The following is a 27,888-nucleotide window of genomic DNA, read 5'->3' on the forward strand; positions in this document are numbered from 1 at the left end:
CCTTGGACATGTGCAGGTGTTCATGGATCACTGTGCAAACACTTCCATGTGAAATGCCACACTCTGAAGCTATCTCGTCCACCTTTATTCTCCGATCGGACATAATTAAGCGTTAGATCCGGGCAATTGTATCTTCTGTAATGGCTTCAGAAGGTCTTCCTGACCGTGGGTCATCTTCCAAGGAGCTGCGACCTCGCTTAAACTCAGCTGACCATTTTGCCACAGTGGAATATTGAGGGGCTTCCTCGCCATACACATTGATCATGCGTTTGTGGATTTCGGTTGCATTCACACCTTCTTTAGTGAGAAACTTGATAACTGCACGAAACTCAGTTTTGGAGGTTTCCATGATTTGTGCAGGGTAATCGTCTTTTAAAGGCTCTAACTCTCAAGTAAATGCTCGAGGAAGGTTGGGTATCAGTATACAGAGTCACAGATGAATCAACTCAATAATGACACCAATGACAACATCACCAAGGATATATCAGCACCCACTTCTATGAACTTATTGACTTCCCCTCGTAAGTATCGCTTGATCAAGTATCCATATGAGAAAAGCATGAGATATATTGTGAATTATCTCATGTGCAGGGTTAATAAGACAGAATTCAAATAGAACCAAAACAGACATGACAACACATTGTATTGAAATACCTTGCTGATTTGCGAAGCTTCCCAAACCTTGATCAGAGAGAGTGCAGCGGTGGAGGAGTGAGGAGTGGTGTGGAGCGAAGCGGACAGGAGTGGGCTAGGGTGGAGTGGAGTAGAACGGAGCACCGCAGGAGTGAAGGAGGAGGAGGAGGGGAGAGGAGAGGTGTGGTGTGGAATGGAGTGGAGCGTCGCAGAGTAGGAGGAGGGAGGGAGGGAGAGTTGTTTCTGGCACTTCAAGGGTACGCAACACTACCAAGCTATTTCATCGTTTCTAATAAACCATCTCTCCAAAAGAAACGCATAGGCGATTTGTAATTTTACAACTCTGCTGTTGCCAGGCGTCTGAATGTTAGTCTGAGCAAGATATAATGACTTGCAGCTCGTTGCAGCCAAACAGATATAAGAAATCACCGCCCCTTTTCAGGCTGACCTAGAGTTACCACTGCAGCTCAAATAGGTACATGCGGGTACTACAGTTGCGTGATGGTACTCCCACGGGTGAGCGCACACCAGCCAGGGCACTTGGGCTTTAGAGGATGTCAGGTCAAACTGTACGGAACAGGCTGAAAGAGATTCGTTTGTGAACCAGAAAACCCGACATCAGGGTCGTGCTACGTCGTCATCAACGTCTTCGCTGTCTAGAAGTATATTATTTGTTTTATAGAAATTACCTTCTTCTAAAGCACATGCACTCATTACTGATGTAAGTGAGTGAGTGAGTTAATATTTAACGTCACATCGGCAATATTTCAGCCATATCGTGACGAGAACATGTAACACTGAAATGGATGATATATATTTCATAAATAAACCTGTCAGCAAAGGACAGTAAAACAACTAGAATATCACAGTTACAATTTAAAACTAGTCTGGAAAGTTAAAACTAAGATCACTATTAGGACAACACAATATAAAACACGGGCTATATATCACCAACGACAGAAGGTAGATCACCATGCTAGGGACCATGGGGACTTACAGTACATTTGCTTCCTGCATGGACCCTAGCTGGATTTACATCATCCCTTCAGCCGTTAGCAATTCAGAAAATCTAGCCATAAATTAAAAGGACACGTATTCTACGATTAGAAACAGTGGAATATTTTGATGTACTTTAAATGTTTTTGGACTTACGTACCCTCTCAGGAGGACAATAATTTTACAGTGCTTTAACCCCCCTCGAGGATACAGCCACTAACACTCTAAGTTACTAATTCAAACTTCCAAGAATAAAATATTTATCTATTTACAATTCATTTAGCAAATCTAAATCTTTTAAAAATGCAATAATTAAATGAGAGCTAACATTATTGAAAAGATCTTTCAAGGTTCGTGAGTTAAAAAATTTATCCCTTGTGATGGAATATTCAATACAGTCAAGCAGGACATGCTTGACTGTGATTCTTTCATCACAAGGGACACAAAACGGAGGATCTTCACCTTTTAATAGATATTCGTGAGTATACCTCGTATGGCCAATGCGACATCGTCGCATAATGACCTCCTCAAATCTGGACTGACAACCCAAGTAAGTATAACCGATATAGGGTTTTATTGCATGTAATTTATTTATACCTACCTGGGTATCCCACTTCTTCTGCATCAGTTCACGGATAAAAGATCTTATTGTGGCTTTATAATCTGAGTATGGAATAAGAAGTGGTGTCACAGATTTGTTGAGTGCTGCCTTGGCAGCAAGATCGGCCATCACATTCCCAGAAATGCCTACATGGCTGGGTAACCAACAGAAGACGATGTCGTATTGGCCAGTAGCAAGATTATTATACAATTCAATAATTTCAATTAAAAGTGGATGTTTACAAGAAATATTTTTAATAGTCTGAAGGCAAGAAAGAGAGTCGGAATATATTATATACTGTTTACGTTTCGGGTGTCTTTGAATATATTTAAGAGCTGTTAATATGGCGTTAGCTTCTGCTGTAAAAATAGAACTATTATCTGGTAATCTAGAAGATATTGTTCTGGATCCAATGACAGTAGCGCAAGCAACTGCACCACCATCCTTGGACCCATCTGTAAATAAGGATTTGTAATTGTTATATGTATGTTTCAATTGATTATATTCTTGTTTATACTGTAATTCATTTGTTTCTGATTTTTTAAATGTAGTTAATGTTAGGTCAATCTGTGGTCTAACCAACTGCCATGGGGGAGAGGAAAGAAGACGGAAAGGAGCTATATTGTTCAGCTCAATACCAGCAGCAGCAACAAACGGCTTTATTCTGAGCCCAAGAGGAGGAACAAGAGAAGACTTTTTGCTGTACAAATCCTCATAAAGAGGATTGAAGACACAGTTATATGCAGGGTTGGATTCGTTCTAGTATAGTTTTGTGATATATTGTAAAGATAATTTAATACGGCGTTGTGCAAGAGATGGTTCATCGGCCTCAACGTAAAGACTGTCAATAGGTGAAGTTCTGAAGGACCCAAGACAAAGTCTTAGACCTTGGTCATGGACAGGATCAAGAAGTTTAAGATTGCTTTTGCAGGCTCCACCATAGACGATGGAGCCATAATCAAGTTTAGAACGAACGAGTGATCGATATAGATGGAGAAGGGTAGCTTGATCCCCTCCCCATTTTGAATTTGAAACCACTTTCAACAAGTCAAGTGCTTTCAGGCATTTAGTTTTAAGAGATTTAATATGTGGTAAAAAAGTTAAATGTGAATCAAAGATTAGACCCAAGAATTTAGCTTGCTTCACAACTTTAATTTGCGTCCCATCTAGAGACAGTTCAGGGTCTTTATGTGGTTTGTATTTACGACGAAAATGTATGCAGTTAGTTTTCGATTTGGAAAATTTAAAACCGTTTTCAAGACACCATTTATTTATTTTGTTTCAACACAACTGCAATTGCCGTTCAATGGTATGCATATTTTTACCACGACAAGAAATATTAAAATCATCCACAAATAACGATCCATCAATTGAATCGTTTAAAACTTTTGATAAACTGTTGATCTTGATGCTAAAAAGAGTGACAGATAAAATACTGCCTTGTGGAACACCCTGATCCTGATTGTAATGATCAGACAGGGTAGAACCCACACGGACCTGGAATTGTCTGTCGTTTAAAAAGTTGGCAATAAATTGAGGTAAACGACCTCGCAAACCAAAGTCATGTAAATCCTTCAAAATACCATGTTTCCAGGTTGTGTCATATGCTTTTTCAAGGTCAAAAAAGATAGACACAGCATGTTGTTTATTAATTAGTGCGTTTTTCACAAATGATTCCAGTCGCACTAAGTGATCGACAGTACTTCTGTTTTTACGGAAACCACACTGTATATCTGTGATAAGATTATTTGTTTCCAAGTACCAAACAAGTCGATTATTTATCATGCGTTCCATGGTCTTGCAAACACAGCTAGTTAGTGAAATAGGTCGATAATTGGACGGATCGGTATGATCACGTCCAGGTTTAGGTATTGGTACTACTATGGCGTCACGCCATGAAGGAGGAAAGTTACCCGATGTCCAAATATCATCAAAAATATTGAGAAGAGTTTCTAAGCAGGATTCCGGTAAGTGCTTCAGGAGTTGATAATGTATGTTATCAGCTCCTGTAGCAGTGTCATGAGCTTGATCAAGAGCAGTATGGAGTTCATGAATAGAAAACGTTTCATTATAATCTTCCCCATTATCAGAATTGAAATTAATAGTTTTCTTTTCTTCTTGTTTTTGATATTGCTGGAATTTTGGAACATAATTTGAAGAGGAAGAGTGTTTAGCAAGGGTTTCACCTAGTTTATTAGCAATATCTGATTTATCAGTAAACAATTGATCTCCATGTTTAAGATGATGGACAGTAGATTTAGTACCTTTACCTTTGATTTTCTGGACCATATTCCATACCTTAGACATGGGTGTCCGAGAATTTATTTTGGACACATAATTTTGCCAAGATTGGCGTTTGTTCTGTTTAAAAGTACGCCGTGCTTTAGCATTTAAAATTTTAAATTTATTTAAATTATGCACCATAGGATGGCGACGGAAATGATGTTCTGCTTTTTTCCTTACCTTCCTAGCTTGTTTGCACTCATCGTTGAACCATGGTTTTCTTACGTGTGGAACTACAGAGGAATTTGGTATACACTCATCAGCTATGGAATTCAATTCATCAGAAAAACATTTAATAGCATCAGGAACGTCAATAACACGTTCGGGTTTAAGTTTTTCAGCACACAGTGTTTCATATAAAGCCCAGTTAGCCTTTTTAAAATTCCGCCTTGATGATGGAGGAACATCAGATGGAGTTACAGCTTTTAATATAGTAGGAAAATGGTCACTTCCACACAGGTCATCGTGGACTGACCATTCGAATTCATTTAATAGTTCGGAATTTGTCAATGACAAGTCGAGAGCAGAATAGGTCCCTGTACCAGGGTGTAAATATGTGTTGGAACCATCATTATAAATACATATATCATTGTCAGAACAAAAGTCCTCCAGCAATTTACCTTTAGTGTTTGTATCTACACCACCCCAGAGTGGGTTGTGTCCATTTAAATCTCCCATTATAATACAGGGCTTCGGGAGTTGGTCATACAGAGCCTGAAGATCAGTTCTGGCAAACGTTGAAGACGGCGAAATATAAAGAGAGCATAGCGTAAACGCTACATGTAAAGTAATTCTCACTGCCACAGCCTGCATATTAGTATTAAGTGGAACAGGGCTTTGAATAACGTTTTGTCTGACTAGAATGGATGATCCGCCACTGGCCCTATCACCCGGAGGTGAAAAACAATGATATGCATTAAAATGACGAAGGTCAAATGTATCTCTTTGTTTTAAATATGTCTCTTGGAGACATATCGCTGAAGGTGTGAAATCTTGGACTAATAGCTGTAATTCATGTAAATTAGTCCTCAGTCCTCTGCAGTTCCACTGTACAATATTATTAGAATAAACTATCTTTTGGGGGGATTTATTGGGGATCTACCCCGCACTCTTTTGGAGGGCGACAAGCTATGTGCCCTAGAATGGACGTTTTCAGAAACGTCCATGTCTTCAAGAGACCCATATTTGTTGAACAGTTGAATTCTATTTTGTGACCCTTTAGGAGCTCTGCCACTTTGTTGTTTTGAGGCATCAGACTAAGGCTTAGATTTACTTTTAACAGTTTGCTGACTGTCAGCTGTCGATTTAGACTTCGAGAGTGACTGAGATGATGATGGTTTGTGATCAGAAGACGACTTTGAGGTACTAAGAAGTGATTCCTCAGTCTGAGATGATATAGCAGGGTACAAAAGCTGTGGAGAATCGCAATTCACCCATGTCAAGGTAGTTTGGCAGCCTGTGGATGATTTTGTTCTTTTTGAGCTTGACTCAGATGATGTTTTTGCTACTGTAGCATAACTTTCTGGAAGATCAGATCTCTTTACCATTTTTTTTGCCTCGGAAAAGGAGATATTTTGAGTAAACTTTATTCTATTTATCTCCATTTGCTCTTTCCAAATTGGACACTGTTTAGAAAATGACGAATGATCGCCTGAGCAGTTGGTGCATTTTTTATAGTCACTGTCACAATCTTCTGTTGTGTGTGTTTTCTCACCACAGTGAGCACACACAACAGACAATGTGCAAGTATTTACACCGTGTCCATATTTCTGACACTTAAAACACCTAAGCGGGTTGGGGATGTAAGTGTCAACACTGATATTACAATATCCTGCTCTTACTGATTTTGGAATACTTGGAGAAGAGAAGTGGAAGAGATATGTGTTAGTAGGTTTTGTTTCTGAGTTTATCCGAGTTGTAAATCTTTTAACAAAAGTCACCCCTTGATCTTTCATTTCTGATACGATGTCAAACTCAGTCATATCTGCAAACAATTGATCTCGGTCTCTAACAATGCCTTTGCTCGTGTTCAGAGTCTTGTGTGGAGTAACTGAAACCGGGACTCCAACAAAGAGCTCAGTTGACAACAGGTTGGTTGATTGCTGTTTCCTGCTACATTCTACAAGTAGGGAACCTGAACGCAGTCGTCTGATATTTCGTACCTCACCTGCTATGCCATGTATACCTTTAGATACCGCAAATGGGTTTAATTTGAAAGGTGATTTGTCAAGAGTCTCGATCACTAGAAATCGTGGCCAGTATTCAACGGACGGAATAGACGGTCGTAGTTCAGCATCATCATTGTCAAGTTGACGCTTGTTTCTTTTAATGGGGGTTGTGTAAGCCATAGTTACTTTAATATGGTTCATCATCTGAGCTCCCCACCCACCACGGAGTATCAGAAGGACAATGCTAAAAACAAGTGGGCCTCCGACTTGCAGCACCAAGGATACTCAGATGATATACTCCAGCAGAAGAATTATAAATAATTGATCTACCAGACTGGCCCATGAGCCACCGCCTTCGGGCATAAGACTCTAGGCAAAATTCATATTATCATATTTCACAATCCAAAACGTTAGAGATCAATAGTAGTGCCAAGAAAATTCGAACAATTCAAAATAATATTTGTGCAATGACACATACACAGTCCATGCACAGGGCTTGGCATGACCAGCCGATTGGTCGAATCGGGCCCATTCGACCACCCGTCTAGGCGAAGTCAGGGCCAAAGTGGTATATTGAGCAAGAGGAACACGGTTATAGGTCCCTATTGCCCTCAACCAACAGGATCCCCTCCTCCGCCAACACAGGGCCGCAACCCACGGCAAACGGGTTGGTGGACCAAATATCCCCCCGGGTCCACAACGGGGGTGTCGGCGAGCTCTTGGCGTTACCCAGCACCCACCACGAGGAGGTTGCTCGCCACGGGTGCCATTACTGATGTAAAATTCATGCACTAAAGTCGACATATGGGCGAGTTATACACGTTTGAAACTTTTCTCAACAGATTTCTCATCTATGCGTTTATTTCTTGGGATAGTATATCACAATGATAACAGTCCATTTGTATGGCGTTTTCCCATTATCACGTTCAAAGTCGACCTTTGAGGTGTCGGGTGGTTACGTGATATCTCATTCTACTTGGTATCCATCCACTGCTGGCTGAACAGAGACAGATCTCGAACAAATTCATTAGCGTCGGACAGGACTGTACCATGAAACATGAGTCAGGAGCCACATTATGGAACATAGTGACCCATTCGAGGACATGACCTGATGTTTCTGCCGATGTGGCTTGAATTTTAACAATATTTCAGTTTCTCACAACCTGTCATCTGGATATCGGCGAAATGTTCAAAGTGATTAATGTGTATGGTGCTGGGATTCGAACGTATGATAATAGCTATCTGGTGTGACAAAGAGACATTAATCTGCACAGCAAATTGCCCCGCCTTGAATGACAAGGCAAACGTGTGCCCTGATTACAATGAAAAGTTGCGCAAATATTGCTGCTAAAACACACTTCATTCACTAAATACATTTATATATAAAATGATTTTCAAACCAAAAAACCATTGGAAGTAACAAAAGGACCATTGAAGTGTGAAATAGAGTTTATCTTTTCCTGCGCATGCGTATTATAATTTACTTTCTACGCATGCGCATCGGTAATCGAAAAGGGCGACAACGCGACAACGCGACAACGCGACATTTCAATATGTCGCATTGTCGCGTGTCGCGTTTTAGTCAATGCGACCAACAGGCGAAATGTCGCGTTGTCGCGCGCATTGTCGCGCTTTGGTTAATTTTTGCCTCATTTTGCTTGTTTTTGAGGGCGCGACAATGTGACAACGCGACAATGTCCCTTCTCGGATTCCATACAAAACACTAATTGTGCACCGCGAAAGAACATGCAGATACATATTGCGAACTATTTATTGGCAGAAGAATCTAATTTCATAGTATTTTACTAACATGGTACGTTATGTAAAGAGCAGTTATATATCTTTTTAGTTAGTATATTTAATAAAGGATACATAAATATGTAAATATTTGCCTTAGGTAAATGTCACTTAAGTTTTTCCAGAGAATGGCAAGTCTGCTAGGTGGACGTTCCGATGCTCTCGTAGATTACTGCGGGTGTCTCTGTCAGGCTTTCGTATGCGCTAGCGACTGGTTGGTCTTCAGCTAAACATATAACTCGCCGATTAACAATAAACTCCAGACAAATCAACATACATGAACACTACGATTTTTTAAGATAACATTGAACTACATTTTGTTCAGACAAAGATCTCCACTCACGTGTACCGTTGGTATTATCACGCATATTCAGATTAGAGTAGTTCTGTTTGTCTAATTCGTCATTCCTCAAACTTGACAACTGAAAGGCACTGTTGACTTGATCTGAAACAAATACAATATAAAACATATCAACGAATACATACACATACCGAAACAATATAACGATAAAATAAAACGCTTACAAAAATTAAATGACAGTCGTACACGTACCCAAGGATGAGTTGTGCATCGCCTCTGTATGACGGTTTCTCGGCCTGGAAATCAAGCATGTCAGTGACAATACAAAATTGTTTCATGGGTATCTGTTATTAATATTTGTTAATACCTTGTTGTCAAGTTTTTGCATTAGCAAAAATAACCGCGGCTAAACCAACAGACATAAAAATGGTTTTGACTAATTTTTAATGATGCATTGACTTCAAATTATGTTTCAAGCTAAATTGTGATTGCCTTAGATAATAGCATTACCTTTCTTGTAGAGCATCTCCTGAAAAATACAATCATCGTGTGACAAGGTGAACATGTACGTATATAATGGTAAGTTTACCAGACAACGGACAAAAATAAGGAAACTAACGATTTGTCTGTAGCTGTCGTTTGGCTGTAGATTTGGATTCTAAATCACTTGGAAATTTAAGATCATGCATTAACAGAAGATGCTCGCGCACACAGAGACGAAAGGTGTGCACCTATACGTGAACTGACAGTCACTAATGCAATTGAACTAAGGCCTCTAGGCCTCAACAGGTATTTCTAGTACGATAGAAACGAAGACGCCAATATCAGTTGCTCGAATGTGTGGTAAACATCAACCCCTGTCGGCAAGAAAAATAACGGCATTCCACTAAACAAGCATTTTTTTTTGCATTGCAGTAACTGCATTGCACGAGGGATTACAGAAACTGCATTTCACAAGGGACTGGACACTGTTCCTATTATCAAAAGAGAATCCAGTGTTCTGTAACAGTGTTACAGTAAGGCATCAGGCAAATTATCAAAATCTAAATGATTCTAAGTGGTCTAAGTAGTCAGCCCGCCCAAAAGCAAAGCGGTAAGTAAAACCTGCGCGACAAAGCTTGTAAGTCAAGGACAAGGTGCTGCGCAGATGGTGTTTCACCAATGTCGACAGGTCTGGGTTTCACAGACGTAGTAACCGTATTGCACTGCACCACTTCTTGAGCATGCCTGGCATAAACTCTGCAAGATCATCACGTGGAGCGGATTTTCATACGACAAACGAACTGATTTGATAGTTGAGTTTCACTGGTCTACGGTATTTGGGGACATCTGGCTTCCTGTTCTTCAGCTGGAATTATTGGCAAAATGTGCACACCGTGATGAAAATACCAGTTAACGTCGTGCTGATGTCGGTGCCCAATATGTTCGACGAAAAAGCATGCGAACATTGTCCCTTGACATATCTCCAGTGGTACATGTGGAATGTAACTGGTTGGAGGTATCGGTTCAGGGTTAATAGCGGGCAACAAGCGCATCAGCGGTATGCCTCGAAGGTGTGGCTCTACAATGCATATCCTTAGACCTTATGTAGGCATAGGTTTTAGAGCAAGTAATTAGGTAGCACCAATATGAATATAGATGACAATGTTGACGTTACATACCTTTCTGTGTGTTTACAAATCTAAACCCTTTTCTGTGGAAGAACAAAATAACCATCCCTGATATTAACAAGGTAGTGCAAATAGATCCTATTGCTACTCCTGCAAAAACTGGAACAGTGGTACGGGTGATTCTGGGTTCTGTCGTGTCTGGGTGATCTGCGTCTCCTGTAGTAATAAGTATACAATGCATCATGTTGTTATAACAATCTAGAATTTGAGAAAAATCCATGTGTTGTGCTTTGTTTATCCAAGACTAAGCACTATAAAACGGTAATTTCTAATCTATGTTTAAATAGACATATTTCTTGCCAGGACGTTTTGAAACATATCAATTTTTGGAGCTTACCGCTTGAAAAGTTAAATTACACTTGGACTTACTTAATGTTTCCGAGTGTCGATCAATCACAACATGTTTTGTCAAAATGAACCATTGCTCCATCATGCTATTATTATGCAAGTGCTAGAACTGACGAATTACACGTTTACCTCCTGCTGTCGCGGCTTCCAAATAAACAGATGCAGTAGAATCAGAATTGCTGTTTCCCGCCTCTAATTTGAAAATATAAGTTGTTCCTTGTGTCAGCCCATTCACTTCCACCACCATAACTGCACCAGCGTCTTCATAGGTATTGTAGACTCTCCATTTTGAACAACCAAACTTGGAGACCACAAATGTTTGCGGACTTCCACCATTGAATTCGGGCTGCCAGGATAACCATATAGACGATGTTGTAAAATTTTCAATGGCTCTAAATCGTGTTGGTGTTTGAGGGGAACCTAGCAACATAGTGAAATAAATTTCTTAATTTAAATATTTTATTTCAATTTGAGAGATCATTTTCAGTGTTAGCATTAACGTTCGAGATTCATTGAGACATAAAAAATAACAACAACAACAACAACAACAACAAAAACTCTAACCAGAGAAGGAGTGTTTTCTCCGACTTATCAAACTTTTTGCCTAAAATATCTTTTAAAATAATACATAACGATCGAAATCAATGCGCCCCGAGCAGAACAACAATGATAGGACCACCGGTGTCAACTGGTATGCGACAGGCAGCTAACATCTTGATTTGCAGGCGCAATACACGCTCTACCCGAGTACTGCACTTGCATTGTGTCCGCTGTACCCGTCTTGTGAGGAACACATGTCTCATAATGACAAATAATCTCTTTCTTCACAACCTAGAGAATTGAATTTAAACAGTCAAGGTTGAGAGCGAAGGGTTGCAGGTTGGAGCCCAGTTATCGCCACTATATATTAAACGTTTAAGAAAATGTGATATTTTACGATCAGTCATAGCAAGACAAACGTGTATCAATCATGAATAATATCCTAGGTTTAGAAATGATTACTGCAACATCACAGCAGAGGTCTACCTGCCTTGTTAAATCATTCCTAACATTTGTACATCGTTGGCTTCTACTCTCTCCCCCATTGTCTACCCACTGGCTTCATCACCTCAGTCCCCACTCTGTTGTGTTTATTACCTTGTCATCTTGTTGTCTTTGTTAGCCTTACTATATATACTTTACCACAACTGTATGTTTCATTCCTGCTTGACAACGGCGCAAGAATCTGTACCGAAACGTCGCACAATCGTAATGAAAAAGTTGTTATGCATAAAGTTTGTCAATCTTGACTACACTAATGGTAAAGAGAATGTGTCTACGAATTAATATGCACTGAAAAATGTGTCAAAATATAACCAGTTCACGTGTTTGGTTCCTCCGCAATTATTGACAATGGTGTTATTGCAGATTGTTTTACTGATCTTGTAGACATTTTCTGCTTGGTAATTGTTACAAATATTACAAATTCATCTTCCCAAATAAAAAAAATACACACCACCAGTCTACTTTCCCGAACACGCAATCGAAGAATACAAATGCGAGAGAAATTTTAATACGACTGAAATAATAACATCCAAACAGAAAGTTCTTAGTGATTATTAAAAAACATTATTTGTTTCATTATGGAGAATAAGTTTTAAAAGTCAAAGAATAGTTATTTTGTGTATTTGTAAAGGACACTACCTCTGTTACATTATAGCTTTATTTTCTATAGATGCCCTGATTGCTGCTTTCGTAATTATCTCCGGCAACGCGTTTTGCGGGGGGTATTAAAATGCACCCCGTCCGTCCGTGCACATTTATCTTTTCCGGAGCAAAACTTTAAAACCATTCATTATTTCTTCACCAAACTTGGCACATAGATAGGTCTGGTGGTGTATTAGTGCCTTTTGGTAGTTTGTGTATTCTTAATAAAATATGTTTCGCGTTTCCATGGCAACAAATGTGACAGACTGAAATTGGAGGTAATGCGGGGGATATTGATGACTGTGTCTTCTTGTTATGATTAGGTTTGAGGTAACTTTTACACCAAACCGGTAAGTTGGCTGGTTGTGTAACGCCTCTGTCAGCAATATGGCAGCAATATGGCAGCAATATGGCAGCTATATGGTAGCAGTCTGTAAAGAATCGACAAGAACATCCAGTAATCAACGGCATGAACACTGATCTAGGTAATTGGGTTACGATGATATTCATTTGCCAACCAAGTCTGGCCGCCTGGTCCCGTTAGTCACCTCTAACTACAAGCATGGGTTTTTAAGACCAATTCTAACCCTGATGTTCACGGGTCTTCTACACTAAGCAACACATGAGTATGAAGTATGATGTGATGACCTTAAGGACTATAAGGTAGTATCCGTGCCGAAGTTTGGAATTTTGCCATGGGGGATGAGAGGGTGGGGAGTGACGGGAGCTTGGCTGATTTTATCTTTGTATGGTTATGGTATTTAGATTGCAGTTGGTGCATTGTTTGTGTTCCTAGTGACCAGGATGGATGGTACTATTTAGATATATGCCAAGGACTTGGAACATTTGAATGTTGTTTAGTGTTCGCGTTAATGTTTGCAGTGTTGAGTGTATGTTGATGTCCAGTGAGGTTTTGAGCACCATCACGTGTTGGTACTAGTGTAGTCGGACGATGTGTTCGGGTACTTCTGTTTGGTTTTTGTTTTGACAGATTTTTGTCCCCCGCCGCAACGCGGAACGGGGAACTATGCATTCAGCAGAGTCCGTCTGTGCGTACGTCCCGATTCTTGTTATAGCGATATCTCATTAACTGTTGTACCCAATCTCTTCAAAATTGGTGACAGCCTACAAATGGGGACTACAAAGACATCAGTAGATTTGGGTGACCTTGATCCTATTTTCAATGTGATCATGACACTTTGACCATTTTTCAAACTTATGTTAACACGATACCTCATAAAACATTGCAACCAGCCTTCACTGGGTGATTATGCAGACACCTGTCATTTCACGCAGCTTGTGTATGACCGAAAATAAAAATAGTAGTGTATATGTTCATTCGTCTTTAGCGGCGGGGACATTACCATATTAGTGGCAAACACTTGAATGTTCATTTTGGTTTCACTTAGTGGTAGGTTTTCTGGCTGGTAACTTTAAAGCTGTCTTCCCTGCTTTGTCTTTGCATTGGTGTTTACAGGATCTAAAATAACTTTATTTTGCGCCTGATTTTGTTAGCTCTTGGGTGTTTTTTTTAATGTTTTAACGGTTTACTACATTCAGTTGAATTTTGGTAGTTGTTAATACATGGAATTATATTAATTCTCTCCCCACAGAGGTTACTTCTGTCAGATCTTCCCACGTAACATCTATTCTAATTACGGCCACATTTCCCGTTTCTCGTAAAATCGCCGAGCAGCCAAAACTCGCAACACGAATTATCTACTTTCTTTCTCTCCAATCCGATGACATGTTACATCGAGTTAGATCCCGTATGGCGGCCGCCATGGAGTTCGTCAAGGTGCGAAGGACAGATTCGGTATTTCACGTTTAACTAAAAATCGGAAACTAGCTCAATAGAGAGCACAGGAATCAATTGACAAGATGTTTTTGTTGATGTGACACTTCAGACAATTGAATGGATAGCTTGTCCATTGTCAATGGGGGATTTGGAGATGCCATTACATGACTGGGGTCTGTCTAGACGAAAGACAAAAGTCAGCTGTAGAGTTGAACACAGCAGCTCTCATGTTTATTATTGTTCTTTCAAAAATGGGTGAAATAGTACAGGCTGATAGTAAACGTGACAGAACGCACATGGGGAACACTGGCCACTCGGTCCCGATGTGGAGACACATGCAAACGTAGTTGGACGGCGATTCCTCATCGTCGAAGTAGTTGTTTGTGAGGCGACGACCTTGACCAAAGTTGGTCTCCGTGGCTGGTCTCCCTGCTTGGTGTCCCCGACTGACCATATCAGTCAATTTTTTTATACTCAGAGCCATTACGCTACATTGTGCAAGGTCACTCACTAGTCCATGTACATACGTAAGATCTGCCGACGTAGGGAGGTGTCAACTGACATCTATCGAAGCAACAAAACAAAACTACAACAACGACAGAGTCGTGAATACTTCGAAAACTCTAAAGATTATTTCTCAAAAGTACGCCACGTGAACGCGTACGTGTTGCTAAACACCGCAGACATCGTACCAAAATACAAAGCTGCCAGCGCCCCACGTCCCCATCGTCCGGCGATCACTGCATGTCTTGCCAGTCTGGTTTCACGAGACTGGTGATGATACAGCCTTGTACAGCCGAACGTCCCGGCAACATGGCTGGGGTCGCTGCTGATAATCTTGGAATTTATACCTTAACGGGTATATCACTAACAATCTCAATCGAGTGTGTATAACACACCCATTTGATTTAAAAAAAACACGATTCAAGATATACAGTTCACAGTACTTTAAAAACATATTAGTGGCGGTTTAGCAGTTTGCAAACAATGTTTCTGACGTGAAAGTCAGTACTGATAAGTTGTCAGTTGTGGTACTGATTAATCTCATATTGTATTGTGTCTTGATGGATTGTCTTCAAGTTCTACTATCACAACTTATCCAAATATGGGTTAGAAATAGGACTTGGTTTCGTGTTAACGTTACCGCCTAATGCAAATAAGCTGTAACAGCCCGAGAATACGTTTTAGCCATTAGCCTTATTCTTAAATCGCGAGTTCGGGCTCGCTTGGCAAGAGGTATGACCATACCACCAACACACAACACAACTTCGTTATACATACTACATTAATCACAACACACGTTCAGAAGTATACACCATAATGTCATTGTCAAATACTCTACACATCAATCCAGAGGGGGTTTATACAATCTACATTTTCCACAGTTACGACACAGCATTGTATTCACAACGTAATACAAAACTAGATAAAATTTACTAGACAGCCACCACGTGATTTGTGACTGTCATCCGTATTATATACCTATTCCAGTTTGTTGCAGGTAATCATGTTTACAGACAAAACTTACGATAATGCTGTTTTTGTGAACTTTTATGTGATATAGATGGACCAAGGCATCTATGGCCACTCAAGAGTATAAGTGGCACGCACGTGATTTGAACTACGAACAGCCGTAGAGACAGATACATGCATTGCACCTTGGTTCTGTTAGCTTAAGAGATACTGGTCACGGATTAAGTCTGATACTCGTTATTTTTGTGACCCTTGACAGGTTTAACATTGAGGAACGCGGTCAGTTGATCTGTAAATTTCCAATTTTCAATAACACATACCGTTATAAAATATTGGTAAACCTTTGTCCAATTTCCCCGTGTTTATAGTTATCCCCCTGTTCTTTGAAAATTTCGTCCCGAAATTTATGAAGAAAACACTAGAAATTTTGAGTTACACAATATGTACACCAAATAGAACAGCACACAGGGTTGGGGTGAAATTGGCGCACACAATTTCCAGCACTTGAGAACTATGCATGATCTAGATGGTGTTGACATAATTGAATTTAGGCAAAAATGACACATCTCTAATCCCTCTTAATTATTTGATTTGGAGATAGCAACTGACGCTGTTCCGACTCTTACCTTTGACAGTGTAGGAACGTCAATAAAATCTATATTGTCCATCGTGGGGTTGTGAGTAAGCGACTCACTTGACCAGATCGCACGTTTACCCTGTGACATGCGTTGACACAATACTTCTTTTCAACTGGATAGTACTGGTCACTCACTTTGGGTATCAGTGACTACGGAGTCACGTTCGTAGTCTGAGAGAGTATACAATTGTGCTTTTGTGTCTGAATGTAGCATTTTCAAGACAACGGGATCTTTGAAGTTGGGAGTCTCACATTGTGATCAAGACACAGCAAGGCCTGCAGATCTTGTGATCTGCTCTAAACGAAGAGAGCAAATGAAGAGAAGGAAAAGATCCAACCTCAAAAGACCAAACTGACATATAATGAAAAATTCATTCAAGTGAATTTGGCTGGGCAATCATATATTGCGAGCCAAGCACCCTAATGTGCACATTTGCGTCAGTGTCATTGTTATCAGTAAAGTCACAGTGGCTGAACGAGGTAGTACTGGATATACAGTCCCCACTAATTATAAGTAGTTCTTGGAATATGCCAAGCAATGGGTGTTCACAACATATGTATACGTTTACAATAGCTAATGATAAAGAACGAATATATCATGTTCACAATGAGTACTTATAAACTTGCTGCTCACACGTTCAAAACGGACGATATGAAAATGTAAGCATGACATTACAAGGTATTGAATAACTTCTTGAAAGCTATTATCAATAGCGATTGGTATAAACATACAACGTACGAGAAAAATCCTTGAAACCGGGAGTCTGGTTTGTATGGGAAGACTCGGATAACGCAGAAAACGTTGATCTGCACTAAATGCGTACATGCGGAGGGCGTAGGATGTAACTATATCGTACCGTAGAGTAAGAACGTAGCCGATATCAACAACTTAATCTGATAAAAATGTACGTCTGATAACATCACTTAGATTTGCAATACATACTCAGTATATGAAACCATGATAAACGTGAATACAACAAATCAATGGCCGGAGAAGATACACCTTAACTACTAACACATCTCACATAAACAAGAACGTCCTTGAAAAGTTCACGTACACAGTTCATGGTGAAAATCAGAACCAAAGTTCACAGATATTGTCACAAATATCGGAAGAAACTTGCAGATGATTCTTGAGGTATGCCGAGGTTGACTTGATCTTGAAAGTTGATTCACTCACTTGATTGTTGGGTCCAGAAGGAGTTGATGATTTGTTGGTAAACGGCTGACATCTTGTTGATGTCCGGGTGGTAACGGCTTCTGCTTCTGGTCTCCTTCTATTGTTATCCATGATGACGATCGAGGTGACGCTGATGGAGTTGTCGATGGTGTCCTGATTGTTGGTGAACGACTGACATCTTCATGATGCTCGGGTTGTCACGGCCTCTGTCTCTGGTCTCCTGCTTCTGTGGTCCATGATTACAGCCGCAGTGACGCTGCTTTGTCGTCCCTGATGTCAACTTATTGTGCTTTACAGCGATGTTTACAGTGCCCCACATATAGTGACTGGGGGAGTAGCTGTAGTGCTGGGGCCGGGGCACTGGTTTGTGGGATCCTCCATTTGCTCGTCTGTTCCACCCGGTTCTGTAGTGGAGTCAAGGGGTCGTCCATGGATGCGTCGTCTGGGCCCTACGTCGGGTGGTGCCATGTGTGTGGGTTCGTGAGCCGTTTACAGTTAAAACTTACGATAATGCCGTTATTATGAACTTCAAATTATGTCATATAGATGGACCAAGGCATCGATGGCCACTCGTGAGTATGCCACGATTGTATAAATGGCATGCACGTGATTTCACCTGCGTGAACCACAAACATCCGTAGAGACAGATACATGCATTGCACCTTGGTTCTGTTAGCTTAAGAGATACTGGTCACGGATTAAGTCTGATACTCGTTATCACTGTGACCCTTGACAGGTTTAACATTGAGGAAGCTACCGTTGGTAGAAACAATTTGATTGTGTGATGAATGAATCGGGGATTTAAAGCTATGCTTTAAGGTGGTTACAGTAGCAACTCATTGTCGAAATCTTCAATGGGTTCAATATTGGTTTTTGAAATCTTTCAGAATAACACCTGACCAAAAAGTGTTTTTTAAAATTATTATATTAGACATTTGTATAGCGCCGATATCCAGTTCGCCACTTCAGCTGCTCAGGGCGCTCTATGTTTCCTCATCATTGGATGTGCATAACAACAGCACATCGTATTTTCAATCTCAACTCCTTGGGATCACACAATTCTTAGTGTTGCAATGATTTTAACTGCCATTCTCCAGCTTAGGCTTTACTGATAACAATGACACTGACGCAAATGTGCACATTAGGGTGCTTGGCTCACAATATATGATTGCCCAGCCAAATTCACTTGAATGAATTTTTCATTATATGTCAGTTTGGTCTTTTGAGGTTGGTGACGCTAAGATCGCTTTGTGCAAGTGGGTTCTGGTTTTGTTAAATCATCTTTCACAATTTGGCTCGACTGCGTCCTTAATCAGGCTGCTAAATAACTTCAGATGGTTAAATGTGAATATGGTGCAATCATCAAATTTTTAACCTAATAAGGTCATTCACGAAAAAATATTCATGAAGTGTTGAGGGCTGTTTATTGGGAAGGTGCCCATATCATGCTAAACGTGGCATACTAGGTGAAGGAATTGAGAAACGAGGTTTAATCCATCACCACCGTCAAACAGGAAAATATTGATCTCAGCCATAAAATAAACTCCAACAGTAACAATCCTTCATAGATATCTGTGTATGCTAGAGCTTTGCGCCAGATTGTTACCTACACATGAAATCTTCATAAGACTTCCATCACTTCTAATGTACTGTCAACCAGACATAATTCAAGAAAATGTTTCTTTTAGCAAATTAGACCTGTATCCATTGAGTGTAATTTCACAATCTAAATGTAAAAATACCCCAATACATCCAGATCCACTCGCACTGTGACAATACACACTTTACAAACATACACACATTTTGTCTCAAGTTGAAGTGTGAATGGTGCATTATCAAATTGTCAACATTTAATGCTTAAAACTAAATACTTTCATGACAAGGATGCGAAGCTTTAATTATATGATATACCTCCGCTTTCTATTCCGCGTACGGAGACATGCTATATCATATCCCACCGTCATCAAGTTTGCGTACAACGTCATATGTTGTTAACTTTCCATCGGTATTGCCGCCATCAAATCTTTCTACCTATGCTGTTCATCCTTCACTCCCCCATCAGCCCGCGTCTCTTCAACATTTCAGCGTTTCACCTTCTCTTTGTTTTCCTCTCCAACTGTACGCATCAGAGCCACCGTTCTTTGTAAGCACGTATATTCATCCTACTGGAAGGTGACTTGAGTCTGCACTACAGCAAACAGTTGGCTTGGTAACGGTACTTGCCCTGGTTCAATATTTTCTTACCGCCTGGCAACGGTAGCGTCATGGCACCAGCGTTAGCTGCAGGTGCATTTTAATTACTACTGAATCAGCAGCCCTCGAGCACCCATACACTCTAGGCTACTTAACCCATATACATCTCTATTATTTCTGCCTGTGGGCGGAGTATCTCCTGTTTTGATCTAAAATATTGAAACGCTTAATAGAGTCAATATAAGTGTTCTAGCAATCTTCATTGTGACAATGCTCTATTTTGCAACTCAAGTTTCATCCGTTATCACGCATAAATAAAGATATGACCTTCTATCGCGTCCAGTGTTTAATATATGATCTGGCCACAAATGACCATCATCCTGTTTTCTAATTTGAGCTTTAACTAGGCGTAAGAACCAGATGTTGTTGTTCGACAAGTAATTCACCATCATTAGACAAGATGCATATGGAATCATGTATTGGACTGTAAGAGTGCAATTTTGAAAATCAGTTAATCACAAATGTTTGGCTGAAGACATGTTGATATCTTTTGTACCATTGTATTTTCTATTAATCAAATCATTAAATATGTTACATTTGATAGACATCTAAATTGATAGACATTACGTACTGTGCATTTTCCCTTACCTTCGGGTACTACGCTGATGATATATACTATGTTTCCTTTAAAACCATTGTCCAGTGTAAGACTATAGTCCCCGAAGTCCTGCTGCTGGAGGTTAGTAAGGTGTAGTCTGGCAGTGACTGAGATGTCTGAGACAGGGCTGGAGGAACCAGTGAGGTCCTGGCTGGTGCTGATGGATCTACTCCAGGTGAATGTAGGAAGGGGGTACCCCAGGACTGTCACAGACACATTCACGTCATCACCCAGTCTAGCGGGGTACTTGAGTTGTGGGGCTACTGTCTCATCTAGTTGAGGGGAGCCTGAAAGGTCCAATGTAAGGCACAATAAGATGATACCGTCAACAACTGAAACATATTTTAGATAATTGGTCAAATTAAGTTTTAGTTCTAACTGATCACCGTACCTGGATAGCATGGACCATGTGCAGCAATGTTCACTTAGTTTTCTTCTCCTTTGTATCTCTGTGGTCCCCTTTTGATAACAACTGTAAAGTCATCATTGATTCACACGTGAAGATGTACCAAGAGATAAGACTGACAGATTGAATGTTTTGCAGCACAGGTAAATCTTGCAACTACCTGCCAAACACTGACCCAGTGTTTGAAGGTATATACGAGGGGATGTCAATAAGTTTTGAGCCTTGCATAGAAAAACACAAAATATTGGTATGAACCACATTTATGTTTCAACACAGTCCCCTTGTGAGTCAAGACACTTGTTCCATCTTTTCTGCCAGGCGCTGATGCCATCTCTGCAGAAGGCGCCATTTTGGTCTTCAAACCAAGCCTCAGTAGCAGCATTAAGCTCATTATCATCCTGAAATCTACGACCGCGCAAATGTTTCTTGAGATTTGGGAACAGATGGTAATCACTTGGTGGCAGGTCTGGAGAGTAGGGGGGATGCGGCAAGATTTTGTACCCGCATTCCTGGACAGCCTCGATTGCAACGCGAGAGGTGTGTACTAGAGCATTGTCTTGATGTAGAAGAATACCACGTCTGATCTTGCCCCGTCGCTTCTCCTTGATTGACTGTCGCAATTGCCTCAACAAGTTAGCGTAATATTACCCATTCATTGTTCTTCCTTTTGGTAAGTAACCTATGTGGATGACGCCTTTGCTATCCCAGAAGACTGTCGCCATTACCTTCTGCACTGACCTGGAGACTTTGAACTTTTTGGTCCTGGGAGAAGTGACATGTTTCCATTCCATGGATTCTTGTTTGCTCTCGGGATCATAGTGGTGGATCCAGGTTTCATCACAGGTTACTAGACTAAAGTGAAAATCGTCTGGATTCTTGTTGTATCAGGTTAGCATGGAGTTGCTTATGGTAACCCTTGTTTGCTTCATTTCATCTGTAAGCATTCTTGGCACCCACCTTGAGCACACCTTAGACATGACGAAATGTTCCTGAAGAATTGTCTCGATGGATCCGTGTGAAATGCCTGTGGTCTCCTCTAACTCGTGGAACGTGAATCGGCGATTTTCCAGCACAAGTCTATGCACTCTGTCAATGTTTTCCTGACTAGTGCTTGTCGTCGGGCGACCTGGATGGGGGTCATCTTCAAGACTCTCACTACCATGCTTAAATTCATTATTCATTGACCCATCGTTTGATGGTAGCAGATGAAGGGGAAGACTTCCCAAAAACTGCTGACAGCCTTTCTTTAATGTTCGAATGTGTGAACCCAGGGATTTCACGTAACAGTCAGTGGAAATCACTTTGACTTTCACCTATTCCCTAATTCATCCAGGGATTTCATGAACGTACTATTTCAAAGCACCAGGATATCAGGAAGGATATAAGGGAACGCATGAAATAGCAGTGACTTTTACTCTTTGAAACAGTAAAAGAAAAGTTCATACAGATGAAAAGGCTTATGTCAAGTGATGAAAATCAATATCGGGTGTGTCCCCCGTGTCTCTGGAGAACTGCTTGGCATCGTCGTGGCATGCTGCGAATGTGGGTACGGATGGTACCAATCGGAATTCTACGCCATTCTTCCTGGAGAGCCACGAAAAGTTCATCCAAATTGTTGGGTTGAACAGGTGTGTCCCGAACATTGCGGCCAAGAACATCCCAAAGGTGTTCGATGGGGTTAAGTTCAGAACGATTATCCGACCATTGCAACACCCGGACATCTGCAGCCCTCAGTCTGTCAAACATGAGCGATGTGAGGGCGGTCATTGTCATGCTGGAACTCGAACATTCGGCCTGCTGTACGCACAAAGGGGATCACAATCGGGTTCAAGGTCTCGTCACGATATCGTACACCACACTACAAAAATAAGCTGGTTTCCGGAACACTGAAACCGAGAAGAAACGTCATGGAAACCAACATTTCCATTTGGTTTACAGGGAGTTTCCGACAGTTTCATTGTGGTTTCCATGCAACTAAAACTGCACCATTTCAGGATGGTTTCCAGTTCGTTTCATTACCCACTCCTCCAAGCGGGATCCAGTTGGTTTCCATGTTCGAGTTTACTGTAGGTTTCAACCTGGTTTCCATGTATGAGTTTACTGTAGGTTTCAACCTGGTTTCCATGTATGAGTTCACTGTAGGTTTCAATCCGATTTCCGTGTTGTGAGTGAGTGAGTTAATACTTAACGTCACATCGGCAATATCTCAGCCATATCGTGACGAGAACAATTTAACATGAAATGGAATATATTTATATCATAAAAAGCCTCTTACCCAGCTGTGAACACCCTAACCCGAGAGGATGCATCTACCAGATCCCTTGCAACTGTGGCGACCTATACATTGGAGAAACGCTGAGACCAATCAACACCAGAATGAAGGAACATCAGACCTCAGTCAGGAAACTCGACCAGAAATCGGCCATCTCTGAACATATTCTCAAGAACCCTGAACACTCAATTCGATGGGAGGACACTAGGATACTATCTACCAACAACAACAACTGGCGCCAAAGGAAACTGCAAGAGGCCATCGAGATCCGGAGACAGAAACCAGCCATCAACCGCGACCAAGGAGTGTACCCAGCAAGTGCCTGGGACTTATTGATAAATTAATCTCATCTACCTGTGTACATTCTATCTATGTAATTCATGTATAGCCTATCTACCCGAGTACATACTTGTGTTTGTACATCACCAACCCTCATGTATACATGCTCACCCCCTATCGTGTGTTATGTACATCATCCTATCATGCGTAATGTATCACCATTGGCTTCCATCCTTATCCCCAATCATGTTATGTAAACATATCCAATCAACTGTAATGCATTACCGTTGGCTTCCATCATTGTTATCTTAACTATCGGCTTCCTATCAGTGCTTGTTTATACTAGCTTTCGTTAACTCATTCCACTTGTTACTTTGTTATTGTTTTACCTGTACATATAAATACACCTCTGTATCCCTTTCTCAATCACCTGATGAAGGAGTAAGCATTAACTCCGAAACGTTGTGTTCTCTCATAAAGAAGTTGATATCCATAAAATCTTCATTCTTATGTATTTACACTTCTAAATGACATTCAAAGACTTCATTGTTCTTGAATTGAAATAAGTATCCCTTGTGATGGAATACTCAACACAGTCAAGCAAGATATGCTTGACTGTGATTATTTCATCACAAGGGATACAAAACGGAGGATCCTTACCTTTTAGTATATATTCGTGCGTGTATCTTGTGTGGCCAATGCGACATCGTCGCATAATGACCTCTTCAAATCTGGACTGACAACCCAAGTAGGTATAACCAATAGAGGGTTTTATCGCATGTAATTTGTTTATACCCACTTGGGTGCCTCACTTCTTTTGCATCAAATCACGGATATAAGATCTAATGGTGGCTTTATAATCACTGTAAGGAATAAGAAGTGGTGTCACAGATTTGTTGAGTGCTGCTTTAGCAGCAAGGTCAGCCAATGTGTTACCTGAGATTCCTACATGGCTGAGTAACCAACAGAAGACGATGTCGTATTGGCCAGTAGCAAGATCATTACACAGTTCAATAATTTCTACTAAAGGAGGATTTCTGCAAGAAATCCTGAAGGCAAGAAAGGGAGTGGGAATAGATTATGTATTGTTTGTGTTTAGGATGTTTCTGAATATATGACCCGTGAAGGTCCCGGGGTAGAATAGGCCTTCAGCAACCCATGCTTGCCATAAAAGGTGACTATGCTTGTCGTAAGAGGCGACTAACGGGATCGGGTGGTCAGACTAGCTGACTTGGTTGACACATGTCATCGGTTCCCAATTGCGCAGATCGATGCTCATGTTGTTGATCACTGGATTGTCTGGTCCAGACTCGATTATTTACAGACCGTCGCCATATAGCTGTAATATTGCTAAGTGCGACGTAAAACTAAACTCACTCACTCACTCACTCACTCTGAATATATTAAAGAACCGTTAATGTGGCGTTGGCTTCAGCAGTGAAAATAGAGGTATTATCCGGTAATTTAGAAGATATTGTTCTGGATCCAATGACAGTGGCACAAGTCACTGCACCACCGTCCTTGGTTTATATAGATTTATAGTTGCTGTATTTACTTTTTAATTGATGATATTCTTGTTTATATTGTAATTCATTAGTTTCTGATTTTTTAAATGTAGTTAATATTAGGTCAACTTGTGGCCTAACCAATTGCCAAGGAGGAGAAGAAACAAGACGGGAAGGAGCTATACTTTCCAGTTCAATGCCGGAAACAGCAATAAATGACTTATTTCTCAGTCCAAGAGGCGGAACAAGAGAAGATTTTTTGTTGTATAAGTCCTCATAAAGGGGATTGAACACGCAGTTATGGGCAGGGTTAGATAAAGACAATTTTATACGACGTTGTGTAAGAGATGGTTCATTGGCCTCAACGTAGAGACTGTCAATAGGTGAAGTTCTGAAAGATCCAAGGCAAAGTCTTAAACCTTGGTGGTGGACAGGATCAAGAAGTTTAAGGTTGCTTTTACAGGCTCCACCATATACAATGGAGCCATAATCAAGCTTTGAACGGACCAATGATCTGTAGAGGTGAAGGAGGGTAGCTCACAGGGTTTAATATTGTTGGGAAATGGTCACTTCCAAATAGATCGTCGTGGACTGACCATTAAAATTCACTTAATAGGTTGGAATCAGTAATAGACAAATCAAGAGCTGAATAAGTACCTGTGCCAGGATGTAAACACGTATTTGAGTCGTCATTATATAGGCATAAATCATTATTTGAAATAAATTCCTCTAGTAATTTACCTTTGGTGGTTGTATTAATGCCACCCCATAGTGGACTGTGGCCATTTAAATCATCCATGATTATACAGGGTTTAGGTAGTTGATCATAAAGATCTTGCAGATCAGTTAGTTGGACAGCCGATGAAGGCGGAATATATAAAGAGCATAAAGTAAAAGCAACTTGTAATGTAAGTCGGACTGCAACAACTTGAAGATTTGTTTTAGTGGAACTGTGCTATGGATAATATTGTTCCTCACCAGGATCGATGAACCACCAAAAGCTCTATCACCGGAGGAGAGAAAGAGTGGTATGCATTGAAGGGACGGAGCTCAAAATTATCTGTCTGTTTCAGATAAGTTTCTTGGATGCAGAACGCCGACGGCTTAAAATCTTGGTTTAAGAAAGTGTAGATCATTTAAATTATTCCGGAGTCCTCTACAATTCCACTGAATTATAGCAGAAGACATTATTTCCTTGGTGGATGTACAGGAGATCTACCCCTCACTTTCCTTGTGGGTGACAAGCTATGAGTCCGACCTTGGATGTGGTCGGACACATCCATGGCCTCAAGTGATCCAACTGGAAACCAACAGTATACACATGACCTGGATGTCAGGATGGCAAATAATTGTACATTTTATGTTACTTAGTTCAAAAGAGCGCAATGGAAACCAACATGAAACTACATTTTCTGCTTTTAGGTTGGTTTCCATTTAGTGAGACCTGAGAATTGCACATTCCAGATATGGAAACCAACAAGAAACCCCTGAACTTAGTTTCAGTTTGGTTTCCATTTACAGAAATACCCAAATCACACAATCCAAAATGGAATCTAGTTGGAAACTCAGTTAGTGAGTTTCAGGGAATGGAAACCAACTGGATTCCGCTATTACCCACATTACGGATGGTTTCCAGAAACCTGGCAACAAAGTCATTTTAGTAGTGCCAGTTATCCTGCCATCAACACGCACAAGATCTGTTTTGTGGTTGAAGGTAAATCCGCCCCACACCATAACAGAGTCCCCTCCATAAGGATCATTCTGTTTGATGATGCAGGCACTGTGACGTTCCCCAACGCGTCTCCAAACTCAAATTCAACCATCATTATGGTCTTGTGTGTGTGTCTGCTCTCATCTCATCATCATCGTGTTTCTACGGTTCTTCCTCCATGGTTCCGTGTCCACTGCAGTCTCAAGGGCATGTGTTGCTCAGTCAGGTTGATTCCAACGAATGGACGGCGGCTTTTATATAATATATATATAATTGTTGTGTTGACGACACGCAAACGGACTGACACTGGAGTTGTGTCATCATTCGGTCAATCCACACCTGTCTGCCTCTTCGTCTGATTATTTACATCGACCTACATCAAAGGGAGACCGCTTGCCGCTTAGCATTTAGTATGACAGAGTCTCACTCAGACTTTGGTGAGTTGATATTATATTTGTGTCCCATAGGTTTGACTCAGTTGCATTGTACTAGAGACCTCTATTGTGAATCTTTGCATTTTGCTCTTGTCTGCTCAATACATTTATTAAATATTTTAGATTTGTCAGTGTTATATTTTGCTGGTTCGTAGGGTATTTCGCACAGCTATTGTCACGGCAAATTATTAAAAGTTACAAAATATACACCTACACACACACATACATGTACACACACACACACACACACACACACACACACACACACACACACACACATATACATATTCCTTGTTTAAATGTTTTTAAATTCATTGTTATTTTACCGACGTCAAACCAAATATAAGAAAAAACACTTGAAAATAACATATTTCTCACGTCTGAAGCCCATGAAACCTGTCCACCACAATTATCTAATGATAACATTAATTGATAGCTTAGAGGGGGTAGCGATAATAATCTTATAAGTTTGATCCAGTATCTAATAAACATCATATGACTCTCAATAGGCAAGTGGCATCGTTTTGTTTCGCCAAGTACGGTTTTGTTAGAAGCAAATCTACCTGCTGTAAAGAATCTTTTAAAATGGGATGCTTGGACATTTTCAGTGACTTTGAAATAAGTTGCTCCACATATTTCTGCTCCACATAACAACAGTGGTGCTATTTTAGTGTCAAAAAGTAAACAGGCAGAATCAAATGAAACAAAGTTTGAAAATGGGTAATAATGCCTTCGTATCTTTTGCTGCGAGGGTTTTGCATGCCATGGACCAATTTTAGCGGCTGGAAAATAAAAGACCCAAATATTTATAATATGAAACAACTTTCAGACATTTTTCAGGATGTGCCACAATATGGAA

The 27,888-nt window shown here is 40.5% G+C and overlaps 1 protein-coding gene across 1 annotated transcript in view; it reads right to left on the reverse strand.

Annotated features, from left to right (window-relative positions):
- Positions 1-19,759: 19,759 nt before the first annotated feature.
- Positions 19,760-27,888, reverse strand: part of LOC137291274 (carcinoembryonic antigen-related cell adhesion molecule 5-like) — a 224,105-nt gene continuing 215,976 nt past the window's right edge. Inside the window, exons 8-9 of the mRNA XM_067822607.1 lie at positions 20,413-20,709; positions 19,760-19,851 (exon numbers count right to left, since the gene is read on the reverse strand). Of these exons, the coding sequence (XP_067678708.1) occupies positions 19,760-19,851; positions 20,413-20,709 (389 nt within the window). The remainder of the gene's footprint in view (positions 19,852-20,412; positions 20,710-27,888) is intronic.

The sequence above is a fragment of the Haliotis asinina genome, chromosome 1, assembly GCF_037392515.1.
Source record: "Haliotis asinina isolate JCU_RB_2024 chromosome 1, JCU_Hal_asi_v2, whole genome shotgun sequence".
NCBI classification, from domain to species: Eukaryota; Metazoa; Mollusca; class Gastropoda; order Lepetellida; family Haliotidae; genus Haliotis; species Haliotis asinina.